Below are 21,371 nucleotides of genomic sequence, written 5' to 3'. Positions count from 1 at the left end.
CCATCCAACCATACGACGTGAAAGTTCTAAATTTTATAATTTAAAAAGATAAAATGTCAAAACTAACCTTTTTATACTTATATATGATTGACATTCTACATAAATTCAGTATAGAAATGTTCTTTATATATTATAATGTCGTCTTTCGGTTTAATGAGTGAAATAACATTAGTAACTACAAATAGATATGGCATAAATTGCTAAATAGACAACTCTCCACAAGAGACCAAATTAAGTAGAAATAAACAACTATAGGTCAACATACGGCCTTCAACAATAAAGCCAAGCCGCATAGTCAGCTATAAAAGGCCTAAAAATGACAAATGTAAATCAATTTAAGCGAGAAAACTAACGACCTGATTTATATACCTCTAAAACAGATATGATGTACAGCAACAATCGACAAGTACTGAATTACAGGCTCTTTACTATTGGCAGACACATGCAGAAGGTCAACATATGAACAAACTATAACACAAATCAGTTGAAATGGGCGATCAGATAGATACATAGCACAAAAACAAGTTACAAAAACACCACGTGGCAGGGTAATTAATTCAAATCAAAATTAGATCGTTATAACCTGTGACTAAATGAAGGCCTAGTTCGATTTTCACGATTTGATTTTAGCTCTTATCGTTGTTGAGTTGGAAACCTTAAATAAGAAAAAAAGTTATATTTAGATTGATGTTGGCCTTTCCCTTTTGGCGTCCAGTTTTCCAATTATCAAGCTCATACAAGAAAAAACGTTTTGATTTCAATATGCCAGTCTCTTGTACCATCATATGAGAGAGGAAGCATTTACAGGAATTCAAAAAATGATAATCATATATATATATTTGAATAACCAAATGACATTAGTATGATTCTAGAAGATTACAAAAAATATTCATACAAGAGAAATAACCATTTTTATGATCGTTATTGCAAAAATAGTGAAAATTAAACAGTATTTTTTGTTTATGTAGTATTGTTGTAAAGATAACTTTTCGTATGTGAAGCCATTTGTTTCAGATTGAAGGATGGACAAAGCAACGTAAAATAGTTATTTTTAAAAATCAACAAAAACGAAAGATCAAAGTTATCTTGCTAGTTCATTACCCTCAAAATCATCAATGACTTTGTTCACGGATAAGTCGTGTATTTATTTATATCAAACGAAACAGAACAAAGATTTAATAGATTAAGTCATTCTTATGTATGAAGTTTTTATATTTCACGCTGTCATTCATATTATTTGTTGGCACTTTATCTTAATATACGTTTTTAAAATAATCCTCAAGTTGAATCAAACGAGCTTGATTAAAACGCTCCGATTGTGTTTTTTTCGTCAATTTACTTCAAACGAAATAGGACAAAATAAGATTACTTCCTATTTGTTTGATCTCGGTTGCATTGAAATGTAAAATTAATCAGTGCATCATTATCAAACACAAATAATATTTATTTAATTAAAGGACCATGTATGTAAGACCGATGTAGAAAATTTATAAACTCGTTTCTTCATCAATAATAACTCATCCGTTAAAGCACGGTTGAAGTGGCACGGTATAATTTCTTTACCCATAAAATAATGAAAGCCTTTTAGAATTTTAACCATTTTCTAACACTGCACGAAAAGCTATACACACACTTAACTGAAGTGTTTTTATTATAAATTTGAATATGTAATATGAGGCCACTAGTGTATTGATCCTACAGTGAATACAAAATGTAAAAAAAAAAATCTCAAAAAAATATTTTCGATTGTATGTGAAGTTATTTCATATTTTTCTACACCTGATTCATATCACTCTGCTGCTTGGGATAGTATTTCAGTACATACTACATGTTTGTCCCATTACAACGTTCAGACACATTGACTTTAAAAGTACACAAAAGAGCAATAATCTATATTCCGGAATATGAATACTACCGTGCCACTATTCAGTTCATAAAATGCATGCTTAACAGATGTTTTTCAAAACTACTTAAAACATGTGTGTTTCCTCTTTTGCTTTATAGATTTTTTTTCAACATTAATTCACATTTAAGTGTTGTGATTTTTAGTTCATGAAATATGAATTATAAATATTAATTTATCCGTGGTAAGTTTGATTATTTTGTGCATTTTCTGTGTTTAAAAAAAAATCTTTTCTTACTGTTATTAGTAACTAATTTCTATTATCAAAGGGGTATGTGATAAATGCTGTTTCGCTTTGGGGTAAACGTAAATCCAGGAATATGATAGTTGTTGTCCATTCGTTTGTTGTGTTTTATCCACAGGCACTTCTTCAGAAAAAAAACCTATATACAATGTACCTTAATATAACACAAGGTACTTAACTAAAGATTTAGAAAAATGTCAGCCGGTCGCGAAATTCCGTCATATGCCGATATCTCGGCTGCCAACCCCACTAAAACTTTCAATGTCATAAATCTGAATTGATTTTTTTATACAATGGTGTATAACACGCCTACTTTTGTTGTCGGAATCATTCGTAGCAATCCTACCCAAGTACGTATGTCAAACGTAATTATTTCGTCTACCGACGCCAATTTGGAAACAAACGTCTCGCAGTAAAAAGTATCTCTTTATATATATCGGTTTCTGATTGGTTAAATTGTATGGGAATGTCTAGATGTTTCTCGGAGTTATCTGATCTCATTTCATTTCATAAGTAAAGTCCAGAGAGAGTCTGAATGATATCAATAAAATTGGAAAAAAACTGAGTTCTAGAAATAGAAACTCCTGACACATTAGATAGACCTCAAATAACACTTATTAGGGTTTGTATCACATAATCTTTCACGATTTTATAATTAAGATAATATTTACTATTCAGAGAAAAGCTGACAGTTTTTTTCTTGTAAATATTTTTTATGATTTGATTTTGCCATTCAATTAGGGACGTTCCGTTTTGAATTTTCCAGCTCAGTATTTTTGTTTGGATCACAGAACATTTGTTTCCCATGGGAATTCCGACTGTCTGTTAACAAAATTTCCACAGAACGAACGATGACGTCAGTTTCAACGAATGTGTTCTTAAAAACAGAATCGTATCAAATGTATGAATTGACCCTTCCTATGAGAGGACGTTTGTAACTTAGTTGCACCAAGTGTAGAGACGTCAACTATTTGTTTTTAATATACTGTGTTTTAGATTGCATGTACCAACAAAAAATCTTATTATTTCAATAACTATATTTCAGACCACCAAAATCAAGATATTTATAAGATCGTTTAAAATTAAAAATCTCAATCGGTCATTTTAAATTCTATTGCAACTTTTTAAATATAAATTTAATTCATCTTTCTTTTTTACATGTAATATTATTTTGCCATTGTAGTTAGGATTATACGCCAATTAATGTTTGTATATACGTAAATAACTCCGATATGCAAAGCACCCCTCGAGAGCTGCTAGATTACAGTGGGATTCGTGTACACTCCCTATACGGAAAAACGGTTATCAAAAAGCCCTGAAAGTTCCAACGAATACAGTCATTTTTGTCTTAACATCATCTGAAAAGTCTGAAGAATAGATTCTGTTCAATCTTTCAGTCAATGTTCAGACTTATTCAATGCAGTTCATTCATTACTATTCAAACAATTCGATTGCATTCACTACGGTACTGTTCAGTAGCTTTTCAGACAATCCAGTATGGTGTCGATGTGCACATGAAATTAACAACAACTGAATCTAGACAGAATAGATCTTAATTAAATGAACGATACTGAATTTACTTAATAAGTCATTGTTCAGTCTTTTAAGAGTTCTGCAGTTCAGAATGAACTTATCAGATTCGATCTTGTTTACTAGTTAAAGGTAGATGGTAGTTACTATCGATTCCAACAGTAGGACTATAATGTTATTTTGCACTTATACTGTGATTTGATAGATGTTGAACTGGATAGTGAAGCCGGTATTAAAAGCGTAAACATGTCTCATTTTTACTTAATTTTCAAATATTGGAAATGTATGTCACCTGAAGTCTCAAAACTTCGATAAAACCTTACATCACAGAAAATAATGTTCTTTTATGTTATATTGTTTTCTATATAAGTACGTTGACCAGGAAGACGTATCACTTGGTGAAAATATAACAACTATTAACACATCAGCATTCAGAATACAAATCAGGTTCCTGATTTGACGATGAATAATTGTTTAGAATTTATATTGTAATCTTTTGCATGGCAATCTTATCTAAAGATGTTATTAATACCTTGTTAGCATATTCAAAGCTGGTATACAATTATCATGAAATTTCAATGTTTTCGGTTTTTATTAAGTTTGGTTTCAACAAATATTTCTAAAACATAATTACATTCACTAGTATTGCGTAATGTATTGCAATACAAGCTTATAATGAGTAATGCTGAATATAGACCGACAAAACGCCTAAACGACGGGGAAAAAAGTCCACAAAACAGTTCAGAATTAAAAACAGAGCAGAACATGAACAAAAAACCGAGATGAAATCATTTGCACCAGAAAGGTAAACAAATCCTGTTCCAAATGTGGCAACCAGCGTGTTGCTCGTTTTGTACAAATTCTAAGATGAGTATCATTCATATATGTTACAATCGTAGTTATGACAAAAAGAACACATCCTTCGTTATATGTCAACGAACTCTCCGGAAAACTTTCGAAGGAACGACCCCAACTTTACCACTAGGAACTCTTGGTACAATAGCTCCATTTTAAATACCAACCTACCTCAAGGAATTCGAAATTATATATATATATGCGATTTTAAAAACCATATGTTTCAAGACGACGTGCCTTTAAACCCTTGATAACTGGTCAGTAAAATAAATCATACGGGACAAAACGTAAATAACCAGAATAAAACATCAAGATGCAACAATTTCCCGTCAGTTTTTGTCGTATATAAGCATTATTTTGCATACAACAGTTTTGAATAAGTCGCATTCACAGAGAATATATCGGACCAATTATACTAGCAATTACTATAAGCTGTGAGCGAGTAAATTGTTGATTATTTCTTTGATTCATATCAGTGAGGAAGGAGTAGTTTAAAAAAAAGTTGATAGAGGAATCGATATTTTCTATCATAATAGTCTAATATTCTAGAAATAAGTTAAGGCCATCTTCTGTAGCATATTCATTTTCGTATAACAAAGTGGCAGAAGCGGGAAGGGGGGGGGGGGCTTATAGTTTTCTCATCTTCCAATCTCATGCATTAATATATACCTCTCCTCACCAAGGAAAAAAAACATCCAGACGCTTACCTCCTCCCTCTAGCATTTTCGGTACTTATACATCTTCGGATTTCAAATTTTTGGCTTTGAGCGTTTCTGACGAAGGTAAATCCAGAAAAGCGCTTCGGACGCAAGAAATTATTAAACGTGTTGTTTTCAATTTTTTAAAAGTGTTGGGACAATTTTTTCATGTTCCAATGCTTATATCCTATAAAACACACACACAAAATGAACAGATCAAAAATATGAATAATTTTAAAATTTGACGACGTATAAAAATGAAATGAGAAAAAGCTATCAAACAAATGTAATTATAACATGTAAAAATATTAAATCAATAACATAATGAACAAAATATGAAAATATAAAAAAAAACAAGTTCTTCTTTTTTATATTGGGAGTAGCATGGAATAAAACATAATTGATCTCGTCTCGTTTTTGAAGTTTACATGTACCATTTTCAGCCAATACTTACATCTCATATATCCTAGTGAACTTGAAATTAAGGATACTACTGATACTAGAAGGACTGCTTCATATCTTGATCTTTTCCTCAATATTGACACAGATAGACGATTTCACACGAAAATCTATGATAAAATAACAAAATGAATGCAACACTAACAGAATCAGTCTATGGAAGAAGCGTATCGATAAAAACTTTTCTTATATCACATAGCGATATTATCTAATATCAATTGTAAATATGCAGACATTCCATGCGGAAAATGTTGTTTTCGGCAACGAAAAATTAAGAAAATGCTAGCTTTAAACTTATTGTTCAAATATAAACAACAATTGAGTCTAAATATACATTCAGAAGTTAGTTAGAAGCTAAGGTTTATGTACGTGTAAAATTTGAAGTGCTGTGTTTTTCTTATATACATAAATAAACAAATGCTATTAGTTCTTATATCAATGCGATACTTTTAAAATATCATAGCGGTGTTTTTGTTATATCAATATTAGTACTTATTAGTATTAATATTAGACTGCTGTACCCATATTTTGACAATTTTACCTATTATGTCTGTTTTGTTCACGCATCGTTGTAAATATGACAGAATTTGATGAGACTGTCATACACGTGAGAGTTTAAGCGCTATAAAACCAGGTTCAATCCACCATTTTCAAAATTTGAAAATGCCAGTACCGAGTCAGAAATATGACAGTTTTTATCCATTCGTTTGGTGTGTTTTATCATTTGATTTTACCATTTGATAAGGGACTTTCTGTTTTGAATTTTCCTCGGAGTTCAGTATTTTTGTGATTTTACTTATTAGTAGTATTGCATGTAAATAAGCAGTTCTAAGACCATTGCTTAAATTCAAATTGTTTTTGTAACATCTTAAAAATTTCGCAATTTTCTCAAAACTAATCAAATAAGGGTTTAATAAACAATGTCGTAATCAAATAGCTAAGTATCAAAATGATTGTTCACATATATAACATTTAGCAAATTTTATAATGAACGCACCGAAATAATATATATCCGATATGCTCGCAACGCACGCATGGAAGACTTTCTTTATCGATAACAATGAAACTAACTTGTGACAAAGATGAATCATACTGTCCTCGTTCAGATTGATTCGACAAAATCTGACCTGTACTTTTGAATATCCTTTTTTATACAAATTAGACCGTTGGTTTTCCTGTTTGAACGGTTTAACACTAGTAATGTTTCTGTTCCTATATAGAGTGGTGTTCGCTGTGAGCCAAGGCTCCGTGTTTAAGGCCCTACTTTGATCTATAATGGTTTACTTTAAACAAATTATTACTTTGATGGAAAGGTGTCTCAGTCGAACTCATGCACCATCTTCTTATATCTATAAATCTTTAAAAATTTCCCCTTATAAATAACTTCTTTCCAGTCCTCCAACTGAACGATCTACATTTATAAATATAGAAAAGATATATACACATTTCTAACGTCAAAAGACATTTACATCTTATTTATTTGTGTCCTTAACATTTTTGTTAGTACTCATTGAAGAAATGAATTTATAACAAGCGATACGGATTGATATTTTGCACTAAGAAATGTTCGTGTATTTATACGATCGGTTACTAGTCAAAAACGAAAGTCAAATCTCTGTGGCAACAATACATCGGAATGCCCTCGCGATCATCGCAATGTAGAAGAGCGTCCACGCGGCGAGCTGATTATGTTCGTAGAGAGATCGATTTACCAACGGGAAAAGTCTTTGATATAAAAAAAAAGAACTGTTTTCCTTCTCAATATTTTTTTCTATGTTAATAATAAATAAACTTTCTGTTTGACAAGATTTTTGATTTTCCTTGTATCTGAAGTTGTCCAATTTATAGTCTGAGGCTACTCAGTTGGTATCTTCAAAGTTCGGGACATCAGCATTTGTACATTCTAATTTGTTTGGATAATTTATTTTACCATTTGAATATTCATTGTAATTTGGAGCTGTATTGGATTGGATTGTTTGAATGAATGTTTCTTTTAAGTAATGATATTTTTTGTCTATTTCGATATTACCAAGGTGGATAGGCTATAGCAGTGTGACCAGTATATTAGAATCTAATAGGTCGGTAGACTATTTGCAACCGCATTTAAATTCCGCTATTGCATCATCACTTCAAATAGAATTAGTCGGTTAAAATATGTGATTGAAAACAATAGAAAATCCCTCCCCCCCCCCCCCCGAATATCAAATGGTCATCCCCTTAGCTATTATTCGTGTGTTTCTCTGTCCTATATGTTATCCAATTTATTTGTATTGTAGTCCTGTCATTTAATGTTGTCATTTTAATGTTATATTTGTCGGACTCTAAAGTGCGATGGTACTCTAAAGTGCGATGGTCACGCTAATGTGCGATGGTCTACGCTAAAGTACGATGGTGTCTCACGCTAAAGTGCGATGGTTGTTTGTACGCTAAATTACGAGGATTAATCACGTTAAAGTGCGATGGACCAATTGGGTATTTAGGATCGAGGGAGTAAACGTTAAAATAAATGGATTTAAAAAAAAATCGTTTTGTAAAAACTAGTAAACTTGGGTATAACATATGTGATAGTCTTTATAATTCATCAGAAGGCTTAAATGATTATTTCTAAATAAAGTAGACCGACCACGTACTAATTGCCAAAAAGGTAATTTAGGTGTCACAAAATACTGTATTTCCTGTTAAATAAATTTTTAACACTTCGAGTGTATTACATATGTTGATAATTGGTGTAGCTTGCCGGCTCATTCAAGCTATATATAATGTGAACTCCTTCCCTTACAGTCGTCATTGTAAATAAAAGTACAAATGGGTTCATTGTCGGAATAAGTAACATTTATTTGTAAATGGCTTTAAGCTTGATTTAAATTACAAGAAAAATGTGATCAATTGCCGAGCTTTCTTCTTTTTCGTATCGAGTACAAATACATGTTATATTTTCCTACACTATTCGCCATATGTTGGTTCATTTTTTAGATTGTATAAACGACTGTCAACGTCATAATCCTACCACGTTTCTTACGTCTATACTTTCGCGGACCATCACACTTTAGCGTATGGAGACATCGCACTTAGCGTAGACCATCGCACTTTAGCATGACCATCGCACTTTAGCGTACCCATCGCACTTTACAGTCCTACATATTAAACATTGCCATAAAAGCGGGAGGTTTGGCATGCCACAAAACCAGGTTCAACCCACCATTTTGTTCTACCAAGTCAGGAAAATTGCCATTGTTTTATTATAGTTCGTTTCTATGTGTGTTACAAAGAGTTCTCCCCTTATATTTGATGTTTTTCCCTCAGTTTTAGTTTGTAACCCGGATTTGTTTGTTTTTTTCTCAATCGAGTTATAAAATTCAAACAGCAGTATACTACTGTTGCCTTTATTTATTAGGTTGATCATTTGGTCAAATCTACACATTATACTATAGATTCAAAGATAAAAAGTTGGATCTATATCTAATAAATGTGGATATAGTGTTTGAATAAAATATTTGCCATTAGAATTCTAAACAGCCAAATCAATACGTCCGAATACAGGATCTAGCTGGACTGTCTGTTTTAAGATATTCCCATCAGGTCCAGAATATTGAATGGCGAACTGTGTATCACTGAAAGGTTCACGTGGATTATTGTTATTTTCAAGTGATACGTCCATTCCTTGTTCTATCCAATGAAGAGGTAAATCTGAAGGCTTTTCTGATAAAACTGCAATCTAAAACATGAAATAATGATTATTTAAGGGGATTAAAATATATTTCACAAGATAGTTATTCGTATATACATTTTCATGCAGTGAGGGGTTCTTCACCTAATTAGAAAAAAACATTCGAGTACAAGAAATCACTACGCTTTTTCTCCTTTTTTCTGTATTGTGATGAATACAGATGTATCATACCGAAATCAATATAGTAAAATTTTCACAATGCAAAAAACTGATATTCTAACATTAGTGAAGTTCAATTCAAAAACAAATGTCGAATACAAATGGAAATCTAATGTCTGCTTGTTTCATTTAAATGCAATAAAAGATGATACCGCTATGAGGACATGGCTGAAAAGACCTACTTATATTTTTTATGTCAACTTAGCCAGAGGATTTGTAACTTTAGATTTTGCTTGATTGTATGATGAAGAAATTTACAGATAAAACTGAATCCTTAACATCTGTCCAATACTGAAACACTGGCGGAAATATATACGTGTCCGTTGTGATAATGCAGTCTTGTAATACAATATTGTATTTATTATTTATCCTCGTCTCATGGGTTTTCGTGCTACTGAGAATTTATTGACACGTGACAATTTCCATTCAAAAAAGCATGCATAGTAGATCATAGTACGAATTTATCTAACGATATGTATTGCTCTATGCTGAGTTTTCTGAATTTGTCATTTTAGCGGTATGTTTAACACTGTCATACAGGTTCGGCAAGCCATACAACAAGGTTCTATCCAATCTACAATCTTTTCAATGTATGTTTCAAAGTATGTTGGCTTTAGTTGTAGTTTAGTGTTTCTGTTGTTCCTTTGTTTTCCTCTTATAGTTGACGTGTTTCCCTCGATTTTAGTTTGATACCCGGACTCAATAGAGTTATGACTATTGAACAGCGGTATTTGTTCTTGCTCTTGCCTTTATTTAAGTATTAATTACTGATATTCATTCTGTCTAATTTGATGATAAATACTTTTATATATTGAAAATATATGGCTCTAATTATACATTTTTTTCATTTGCTCCTGATGCTTCTTGCATTGCAAATCATTGATATATTAAAAAACAGATGAAGAGATTGTTTCTTTTCTTATAAATACTGGATACAACAAGTCCAGTCAGGAATAATGTAAAATGAAAGATGAGTCTGAATCCTAAAATGTTTTGTTTTAAAACTTATTAAGAATATTGAGATGTAAACATTTTCAAATGGATCCTGTCCAGGTGAGAAATAATTTCTATAAAACTCGTTATGCAACCATGATAAAAGGGGATTACTTACATAATAACCTGTTGAATTTATTAAAAAGCATGCCAATATATGTCATAGTAGCCTGAGGGGAACCAATTAAAAAATATCACTCAGTACTTTCAACGGGCCGCTTTCAACTACATTAATATTTTAACTGATTGGTGAAAAAAAATATTCAACTGTACCCTTTAAAGAGATATTCAACATAATTTCAATTGAGTATGATTCTTTTATGGACTATTACTTCAGTTTAAAATTATAATGGTTCTTACTTGAAGACTGTTCGACATCTTTGAAATCTTTCTTGACATGTGAATCCTGTGAATATCTCCATAAAGAAAATAATCGTCTACGGTGTTCCTATCTGTATCAACCATATCAACATGTCGGAATAATGGTATATCGTCAACTTTAACCTTGACGGATGACATAAACGGGCTACTGTTTGTCGATGGTAGATCATCATAAAAGCTAACAGTATAAACCACTTCCGGTGATGATTCAATAATTGCTCCTAGAACCATTTGTGTATCAATCTGCATAAATAAGTAGTTCTGCCTGTTGTACTTGTTTGCCTTATCTTTGGTTTTTGCTCTGTACTTTTCAGCATCTGATGCATTAAGAAACTGGAATTTAACAATGGCTTGATACTGATGTCCTGGTTTTTTAAGATTTGTTATATATTCACAGAAAAATGTGTTTTCAAACATTATACCTGCTACTAAAAACTGATGTAACCATGGTTTATCTGTAATCTGCATAATAAAATAGAAGAACAAATTATCTAATATACCCTTGTACTTAATTTTACTGAATCATATCAAATATAATTACAGATACGATCTGTATCCTGGTTATTCATCAGGTCTCTTAACCTCCTTCTTCTTTTATTTGTGTCATTTTCATTTTCATGGGGAGCAGATATTTCGTGTCAATGCTGTTTATCTTTTATCATATCTTAGTCCTATTTAATATTCGTATTAAGAAGAGTTGTTATCGGGTCACGATGAAGGACGTTCATCTTATAACAGCGCCTAATACTGATGCGACATATGAATCGGTCTGTTATCACCCCTGTTTTGGTCAGGTCCGTGTTGTCAATCGTTAGCTTTCTGTGTAATGTTTTGTTTACTGTTTCTTTTTGACTTTTTGTCTTTAGTTTGTTAAGGCTTTGTTAGATTTGTTTTCCACATAAGAGTTTAAATATCCTCTATGAAGTTTCCATTTACATATTATGTCATTCCTATTTAAGAATCATCTTTGATAGGACTGTTCGTTCAATTTCCATTTATTATGCATTTCTGAGTTTCATCTTTGGTACGAATGTTAATTGGTTCCAATGACGTGACGTTTCTTTTGCATCTTATATCATAAATACCATTATTTTTTTTTAGCGAAGTGGTTATTATTTCTCCATGTCGTTCATCTAACATCTTATTAATGTAATCTAACATTTATCCGGATAATTAAGCAAAACAACTGGTGGAAGGGGCAATATAACAAAATTACGAAACGGAAGTCGCACGTTATAATCATTTATTTTCTTTTTGAAATACAACCGTTAAGAAGTATAATATTGAAATTACCACGCCACTGTTATTTCAGAATATCACAAAATATACATGAGACTGATTGCTGACGTACTAATATATGAAAATCTGTCTGCCAAGCGTCTTCTAGTTGACAACAGACATTCACTAAAGGATGTTTGCTGCTCAGTTTCAAAATAAATAAGTTTCCATAGAACTAGTATATATATATTGATAGGGGATTAATTGAGGCGTCAAAAAAGAAAGAAAAAAATAGGGGTCAATGTGCTTGTTTTCGAGATATTAGCCATTGAAATTTTGGCAGGAAAATGTTCTCTCTTGATTTTTCATAGCATTATCATTGACCAGTTAAAGTTCTCAAAAACTATCAAAAAAAAAAGATTTTATAAGACTTTTACAAATGGCTTATAATTATACCTGTAAAAGATTTATAAAGAAAATGGGGGTTCATGGGCAAAAATTTTTAAGGCATTCAAAATGGATAAAACCAGAGGATTTCGAAAATCTGACAAAAAATTCCAAAACATGACAAGCAAACATCCTTAAGTATACACTGTAGATAGTGGTTTGTCAATTGGAATAGTACAAAATTGTTTATAAAAGCATTGTAATTATTGATTTAATACATGTATATTAAAAATTCTGCTTGTGAAATTTCTCTTGATGATAACAACTATGCAATAAAACAGAAGCAAACAAGGCATGAACATACGTATTTGTTTAAATTGAGACAATTTATTCTTGTGAGTAGATTTTTCAAAATAATCCTTAGATTAAACTTAATAAGGTTCCAATGTGTTTTTTATGGAAAATATCTACCTCTCAAATCAGAGTTTTTGCCCTATGTCATTGGGATCATACCTCACTTTGTTTAGATTTAGAACATTATTTTTAATGGAAAATCTTTATTTATAATTACCCAATACTTGGGGTTTTTTGTAAGCATAATCATACCAGGCCAATGGTATCTAAAACTATCTGTCTTAATATGGATCCATTAATCTCTACTTGATTGTTGTAGACTATCCAAGGATTCTTTGCAAAGTTCAACAAGTAATCAATTCCTCCAGACCCTTTCAGCTAAATAAAATAAAAATGTTGCTATTTTATTATGTCCTGGGTTATTCTTTCTCATTAATCATAGAACAAGTCTTAGCCTTCCTTCGTTATGGAAACGCGCTTCGGAAGCAGTTATGTGTGTTTCTTCTAAAATTGATTTTGTTTGATAAAATAAGTATTTGTGCTAAATTGCAAGAATCTAATAACTAATAGCATCATGTTTGATATAATTTCTTTACATTTCACGTTTGGTTAAATTGTACTCTTTTAAATATAGACTAACCATACATTGTCTCTAAATAGCAATGTTATGTGTACAAGGCTTAGAAACAGGCAGAAAGCGAGGCTGTGCCGAGCTTTTTATACCTGTTTCGAGCCGAGTACAAATAACATTTATATTTCGAGACAATGTATGGTTATTCTTTATATACTGCAACTCTTATATAACTGTTCTAAATGAATTATTTAGGGTTAAAACAATCATTTCTTCATTTTGGGCGGAAGATGCAAAATTTCCGCAAACCGGTATGTTTTATAAATAAATAAATAAAATCTACGGAAACGCATTATCATTGTCATAAACAAGGCAATATCCGGTCAGTGACTGTGTATCATATACGGTCAATGCAATTTTACTGCTCAAATAGCACAGCTGCAGTATACATAAAATTTCAGGCTTAAGAGACCACCTGCATTAAACAAAATCCACCAATTTTAGATCCCTCTGTAGTACATTTCATATAAATGAGTAAGTTCGGTAAGGGCCATATTTGTCCCCAATTATAAAGTTCATAGTTACAAGACAATAAATGTGTTATGTTGCCTTTAAGACATGTGAGAAAGTTAAACAGTATTGTTTTTGTCAAAGTTTAATTCTAACACGTTGATTTTTACATCCCAAAAAGGTCAAAATAAGGTATTTTGGTGCAATTTGATAAAATCAGCAGGATTTCACCCAAATTAAGGACCAGGAAACATAGAGCGCAGGCATCGACAAACTTAATATTCAATTAAGACATGTGAAATGTCTTCACAAACATTATTTAAAATATCTTTGTTGTCGACGTATGCGCTCTATGTTTCCTGTCCAATAATCTATGGAAATTTACCCATGAAAAATCAATATGGGTACAACTTGTGCCGTCATAATAAAACACAGCAACGTAAAGTTTTCAACAAAATGGCTTATTTTCTATCTTGTCACTGTATTAGCTATAATTTATTGTGATATTCGTCAATAAATCCGAATTTGAAATTTACGCTAAAAAAGGGGGCCATTTTAGGACCTTACCGAACATGCTCTCCCTTAAGTGGTCTCTTAAAACAGGTTTGACAGTACTTTAAAACAAGAATGCGACCATAGCACATATAATTTGCCTGCAATCAGTTCTGTACTATTCAGTAGATTTTAAGACAATTAAGTATGATGTCAATGTGTACAGGTAAAAAGCAAGCATATTTTAATAGACGGCAGGCAAATTATCTGAACTGTTTTGAATTTGCTTCAGTGAATAAGTTTGAAAATTTACTGAAACACTGATAATTACCTTGTTATTCAATGTCCAGTTTATACGATATAAGATCAAAATCATAACTTCAGATCAAAACTCGTTACCTAGTGTTAGGTTAGTGTTTCTTTTTGTATTACTCTTCGTTTGTTTGTTTGTATGTGCTTTAAATTTTTCGCTCTCATGGTGCAATTTTGTAGTGGAGTTGATAAGTATTCAATGCATTGATTGCGTAGTCTACTTTAAGTACTTTTTCGTTATCACATCTACGTGTATAATTTGGTTTGATTTTTTCTCAAAGAATAGATAATACGTACACCTAGCATATCCTTAACATAAGCGTAAACTATTGGATTAGTGTCATTAGACATCGCTGAACGTAGTACAGATAACGGTTTTCTCTTATTATTTTGTCTGGTATTGACTAATGATAGTCGACGATGAATTTCAACATTTAGTTTGTTGCATTTTTCAATGTTATCATTTAAAACATCTCCTGTTTTAAAGTTAACTAGAAAAGGGGTCATCACTGTGTCTGATCCTATACCTCTGAGGAATTCTAAAGTATTCTTGGTCTGAAAATATAAAAGAAAGATCTTCCAACGCCTATTTCTTTTCATATGATTTTCAGCAAAATTTATATTTGATTTTGTTAACAACTGCTAAAATATTTTTTCCCATAATTACCAGAGTATTATATCGATAGAATGTATTTTGCATAGCCTTTTGTATGCGCTTCTTCTCAGTCTATGATGTACAATATTTCATGTTGCATATAGTTTCAAGGGATATTTTAGACTTTGAACCATTTGTAATTTTAATATGTTAAACATACTCTTAAAATTATTAATCTATTGAAATTTTAGCATGCATCAAAGCTTACTCTTACTATTTCAATATTCATGCGTTTAATCTTTTTGTAACCATCCACCCTCTAATAGCATGATTAAGATTTTAATTAGGTCTTTTTTCTACAAACCGGCTGCAATGAATGTTTGTTCAAAGATAAAACAAATATGGTATACATGTACATTGTAGAATTAAAATATTAGAGTTCAGGATGCATAACTGTCATCATCGATGCATAAATTTGATGCTTATAAGTTATAATGCATACTTTTAATAAAGATTAGAACATTATACCGATATAAAATAACAATATGTAATGGAGTTTTTATCTTATATGTAATGATTTGTTTACCTGTGTTATATCCTCAAATGATTTCCCAGTGATGAACTTCTTTATAAAAGTTTTTGCATACTCCAATGTTGTTCCCTTAGGTAGTGGCATGACAGGAAAGCACACAAAATTGTCCTCATCTTTGGCAATCGTCAACCAATTACAATACATCATTTTAGAACCTAACAGACAGTGTTCTAAAATTATTCCATATCCGCATTTATCCAATCCAATAACCTGTATAAAGTAAATTATCAAAAATAACGAACTTCGAGAAAAGTTTAAGACGGCAATTCCGTAGTCAAATGACAAAAAAGCTCAAACACATCAAAAGAATAGATAACATCTGTCATATTCTTGACTAGGTGCCAGCATGAAAGAGGCTGCACGGAAACTTTTGTTCTAAGAAAATCAATATACTTAAAATTCTAAACAGTATCTCTAAAGGTCTTTGGAATTTGATTGATGTAAAGCTTTTTTGAATTGTTTGTTCATATTTTGACTGTTGGAAATCCTCTGATGCATTGTTGATTCAGAACCTAAGAATGAGAGTGGCGAAAGGGGGCAAAAGATACTAGAGGAGCAGTCAAACTTTTAAATCGAAAATAAACTGTCAACGCCATGGCTTGAAATGAAAAAGACAAACAGACAAATAATAGTACAAGAAACAACATAGAAAACTAAAGACTGAGCAACACGAAAATAGATTAGTACAGATGGAATAGGATTCGCCAAAGTAGCTAAACATGGACAAATGAGACAACAAGTTCACGGCTCTTTTCATCTTGAGTGCCTTAGTTACTTCTGGGTATGTTATGACATCGACTCACTTACAAACATTTTTGTATATACTTTTTATGGATTTAGTGAAAGTTGTATACATATAAGGTCACTATAATTTTTAATTTTTGTTAAACATTGTCTCCCTAATGAATTGGCTGCAATTGTATTCCAAGTATAAGAAACTCGCATATTCTAACAAAACATGTTCAAAAAACTTGTTCCTTGCGTTTGATACCAAATAGGATCAAAAAGATTATATCTATAAAAAAAAACTACCCGCATCGCATCGTCAAATATTGGAGAAAAATCATTAACTATATAGAGAGATTAAGGAACTACCTTCGTTTTACCTTGGAGATATTAAAATACGTATAACAGAAATCTTACGTTATGTGATAGCAATACACTAACTACGGCTGCACTTTGTCTTGAACCTTCGATACCATATATGCCCATGCTTTCGTTAAATCCATGATCAATGTAAGATGCTTTTAGCTTTACAAAATGTTTCATGAGTCCATTCCTATAACAAATCGCACCTGCTGACAAAGGCACGAAACCATATTTATGTGGATCTATAGTAACCGAGTCAGCCATCTTTAAAAAATTTAGTTGATTTCTCGTATAGTTACTCAGCATTGAATCAACCCATTTCTCTTCGGGATTATCTTGACTAATACTCAAATCATTATTTTCTCGAAGAATGCATGAAAAATATCCACCAAATGCCGCATCAACATGGACAGAGAAATACAATCCCTATAAAGAGTTGAAAATTAAAACTCAAATCAATACTATGATGTCATACAAAATGTGTTTATCTTCTGTGAGTTCACAGAGTCATTTGAAAAAATGAGGCTTTGTATTTGTCAGATGTCTTAGTGTCATTCTTTCCTTAAGGTAATAGACAATGATTTAATATTGTAGCAAACTATGACTTCTAGTACACGTTTTACCATGTGGACTTGCATGCAGGTGGGTGATGCATGCATCGAGGTAATGCAATGTAGATAACAGGGTGAGACGGTTAACGTGTCGTCGCAACTGGTATCGCTCAATTTGGATTTCATACGGTTAACTTAGTTTTTGTTTTAACCTTGTCTTTTTATTCGATTTTTAGTTGAACTGCGGTAAATTACTGGTCTTTCAACAGTTATCATTCGAGGTACATTGATGAGTCTAACGTAAACAAAATGCACTATTTGTGTATTAAACTATAAGTTAATTAAAAAACCATATGTTCGACAAAACTCTTCTGTTTTGCCTGCCTCCAATCATAAATAGTTTTAGCAAAAGTTTGCACAACGTTCTGAAATGGTTTTTATTTCCCACGTATATCAACAGCCCAGTAGTCAGCACTTCAGTGCTGACATGAATTATCATTGATATGGTCATGTTTATAAATTAACTGATTTCAAAACTTTTAAATTTTTGAAATACTAAGGCCAGTCTACCTCAGGAACAGATTACCTTAGCTGTATTTTGGCAAATGTTTTTAGGAATTCTGGTCCTCAATGCTCTTCAACTTCATACTTTATTTGGCCTTGTTAACTTTTTTGGATTCGAGCGTCACTGGTGAGTCTTTTTTTTTTTTAGAAACGCGCGACTGGCATAAATACAAAATATAATCCTGGTATCTATGATGAGTTTATTTTCAATAATTTCAAACTTTCTTACATTTGTCAAATGAACTCTTTAGCATTGATTTGTACTGCATGGTATGAGAAGTTATGAAGACCTTTTTTCTATACCCCTCCTCGATCTTTCAAAGTTTCTTGCATATCTTTGGAACAAATGTACATCGACTTAAAATTGAATTGTTTACCTTTTTCATATATTTTTCTCTCAGAATGATTATGTCTTCAAGAGGATCCATAGCACCAAATTCGGTCGATCCTTGTATAGATACAACAGATATCACAGGGATTTTCCGTTCCACACAATCAGAAAGTGTTTTATCCAATTCTAAAAAAAACCATCAGCTGATTATAACACTAGAGGCGAAGAGAAACGATTTTTGTCGTATTTTGTTCGCGTTTCTTGTCTTATTTTCAGCATCATGTTCATGCGTCAACAAATGGCACAATATAGATAGCCAGTAATAATTTTCTGAAGAATAGTTTTTATTTTCTTTTGTAGAATTAGCTCTTGAATAAAACTCCAAGCATGTTTTGTTTTCAACTTACCTTGTGCGTTTAAACGGTCATGTTCATCTGTTGGTACTTGTATGAGTTGGTCTTTCCCTAAACCAAGCAGGACCATGGCTTTCAGCAGTGAGTAATGGCATGCTGCAGAACATATAACAACTGGTGCTTCTTCTAGCTTATACATCTTCATGAAGTTGTACCATCCAAGAGATGATAATGAATATTTGTCTATCAATTTGTTAAATTTCTCACCATTCATGTGATTGCCAATAGATTTTGCCATATCGACAGTGCAATCAATATCCATGTTGATAGCATTCCAAATAGAAACTTCCGTTATATTTTGGAAAGAAACCTTCTCTGTATCATAAATCTGATAAAAGATAGAAGCTCACAATGACTGTATAAATCAAATTTCATTACTTTTCATTTTGCTGATAAACATCACTGTTGAAATTAGTTCAAGGAAATGTTTCAACTCTTTGATTGATTATTTCAAATGTTTAAGTTTTTTTAGAATTGTTTGTTTAAAAGGAAATTATTTTATTTACTTGTTATTTTGAAAGCTTTTAAACCCTTTTGAATGAACATATTGACTTAGATATATATAAAAAAAAAATCAGACATTCAACCTGTTCGTTTCTTTATTGGAACAGTATCGAACCCATACTAAAATTTGTTTTTGCCTTCATGTCTTTCCAACATCAGTTGTTACGTTTATATTCTATGTTATATAACAGGCTAAAGTATATAATCTCATCCGACAAAGTGACAATGAACTTGCGTGTGTAGACAATTTATTCGACGTGATAATCATACACTTTGACCAAACCGCGCGTAACCGTTGCTTGGAATGAATTACCTTGCTTTGAACAAGACCGTGATAATCTATATAGAATCACAACGATGAATAGGAGTAAAAATATTCCCAAACATAAAAAAAATATATATAAAAATTAAATGAAGACGAGAACAGGAAAATAACCCTCATATTTATATTCGGAAATGCACTAAAGATTCATAGTTTATATTACCGAAAATGTATAAAATTGGTTAAAGTTTTGGTTAAATACAAGTTAAGGTTTGGTGTAAGAAAGTTCATGGTTTGGTTTAAGATAAGTTAATGTTTTGTACAATGTAGTTTGGATTACATCCTATAAAACTTCATACACACATGCAATATGTGAACTGTTTTATATTTATGCCAAAAAAGGGGATTGACCAAAAGTATGCAGTTATATGACATGCTAATATAAAGGTGCAAGAAGAGCATGATGTTTTATAGACTATGTTGATGTTTACTTAATGTTTATACGGCTTCATCTTTAGTATTCGTCTCATCGTCTATTATAACATTGTCTGTATCTGAATGCCCTATCCTTTTAACGTATTTATATATCGGTTTATCTTACCTCGTCATCAGGAAAACTTATCAGTCCAGGATTCTCGGTCATAACCTTTTGAACAACAAGAGGGAAAAACTTGATATTTTGTGCCGCCCACAGAGCTTCTATGTTACCTATTGTACCTCCACAAGTGATGTGAACCCATGGTTTATGTGTATTGTACGTCTCATATCCAATCATTTCACATAGCTGTTCTCCAACTTCAACTTCCATGGCAGTGGTTACAGGGCCACCAGCACAGTCGATGTTATTGGAATTATAAAGTATATTTGCTAAGTATCCAAGTGTTCCCGATAAGGTTGTATCGCTACATGGAAGACCCTAAAATCAATTAAGAAATTATCTCTTTAGAGATAAAAAAAATATATTCTCAAATATTGATTGTACAGACAAACAACTGTATGTCCTTTGTTATAAAAAAGAACAAACATTCAAAACGTTATGACATTAACAAGGACAGAAGTTACACTCATTTTAACTAAATAAAGCCATGGCTTCATGCCAAATTCTTTGGTTGTTCATTATATGTTAAAGTAATCAACAAAATATTAAACCAAAAGATGAAACGGAAATAAGTTGATATCAGAAAATTAAAAAAAATAATCAAAAGTATTTCTTGTTACATACCACAACTCTTGTGCTCGCAAAATTTGGAGATTTTTGTAAATCCTGGCATATTTTCCTTAATTCTTTTTCTAACTTCTTAATATGATTTGTATACACTTCACTTTGCCGGACGTCTTCTGTTATACAGCTTCGATCTAATGGGAATAAACTTTGTCGCAAGTTAGCTGTTTCAGAAAACGAATATGCAGTTAGATTTTGCAGTATGTCGATATTTTCTAATTTTGGCCCAAGAAACCATGCAGCCATTGTTTCAGTGTGCAGGCGTTGGGATGAAGTATCGTTCATCATTCCTCTGACAATGTGTCTCCTTCCCAGAAGGGTTACTTAGCTTTATGAAAACTCCAAAAGTTTATAAAGTAATTACAAAGGATTGTCATCAGCAGAGTTCAAAATCCTAGTACGTCAAGTGTACTGGTAACATAATTTTGTTCATATCGACATGGTACATGGTACAT

General features: G+C 31.8%; 1 protein-coding gene and 1 long non-coding RNA gene across 2 annotated transcripts; both read right to left on the bottom strand.

The window, feature by feature from the left end:
• Positions 1-9,088: 9,088 nt before the first annotated feature.
• On the bottom strand, positions 9,089-13,283 carry LOC143075082 (uncharacterized). Its single transcript, XR_012978230.1, has 3 exons — positions 13,161-13,283; positions 10,929-11,411; positions 9,089-9,404 (listed from the first exon to the last, which is right to left on the bottom strand). It is a non-coding gene; the product is annotated as an uncharacterized LOC143075082 (long non-coding RNA).
• A 796-nt stretch (positions 13,284-14,079) lies between these two features.
• Positions 14,080-21,371, bottom strand: LOC143082998 (L-tyrosine decarboxylase-like). Its single transcript, XM_076259085.1, has 8 exons — positions 21,318-21,371; positions 20,296-20,610; positions 18,923-19,274; positions 18,562-18,701; positions 17,124-17,495; positions 15,975-16,190; positions 15,160-15,348; positions 14,080-14,088 (listed from the first exon to the last, which is right to left on the bottom strand). The coding sequence occupies exons 1-8, from the start codon at positions 21,369-21,371 to the stop codon at positions 14,080-14,082; spliced, it is 1,647 nt and encodes a 548-aa protein (XP_076115200.1).

This window comes from Mytilus galloprovincialis, chromosome 1, assembly GCF_965363235.1.
Source record: "Mytilus galloprovincialis chromosome 1, xbMytGall1.hap1.1, whole genome shotgun sequence".
NCBI lineage: Eukaryota > Metazoa > Mollusca > Bivalvia > Mytilida > Mytilidae > Mytilus > Mytilus galloprovincialis.
This window is presented reverse-complemented; position numbering and strand designations above follow the sequence as displayed.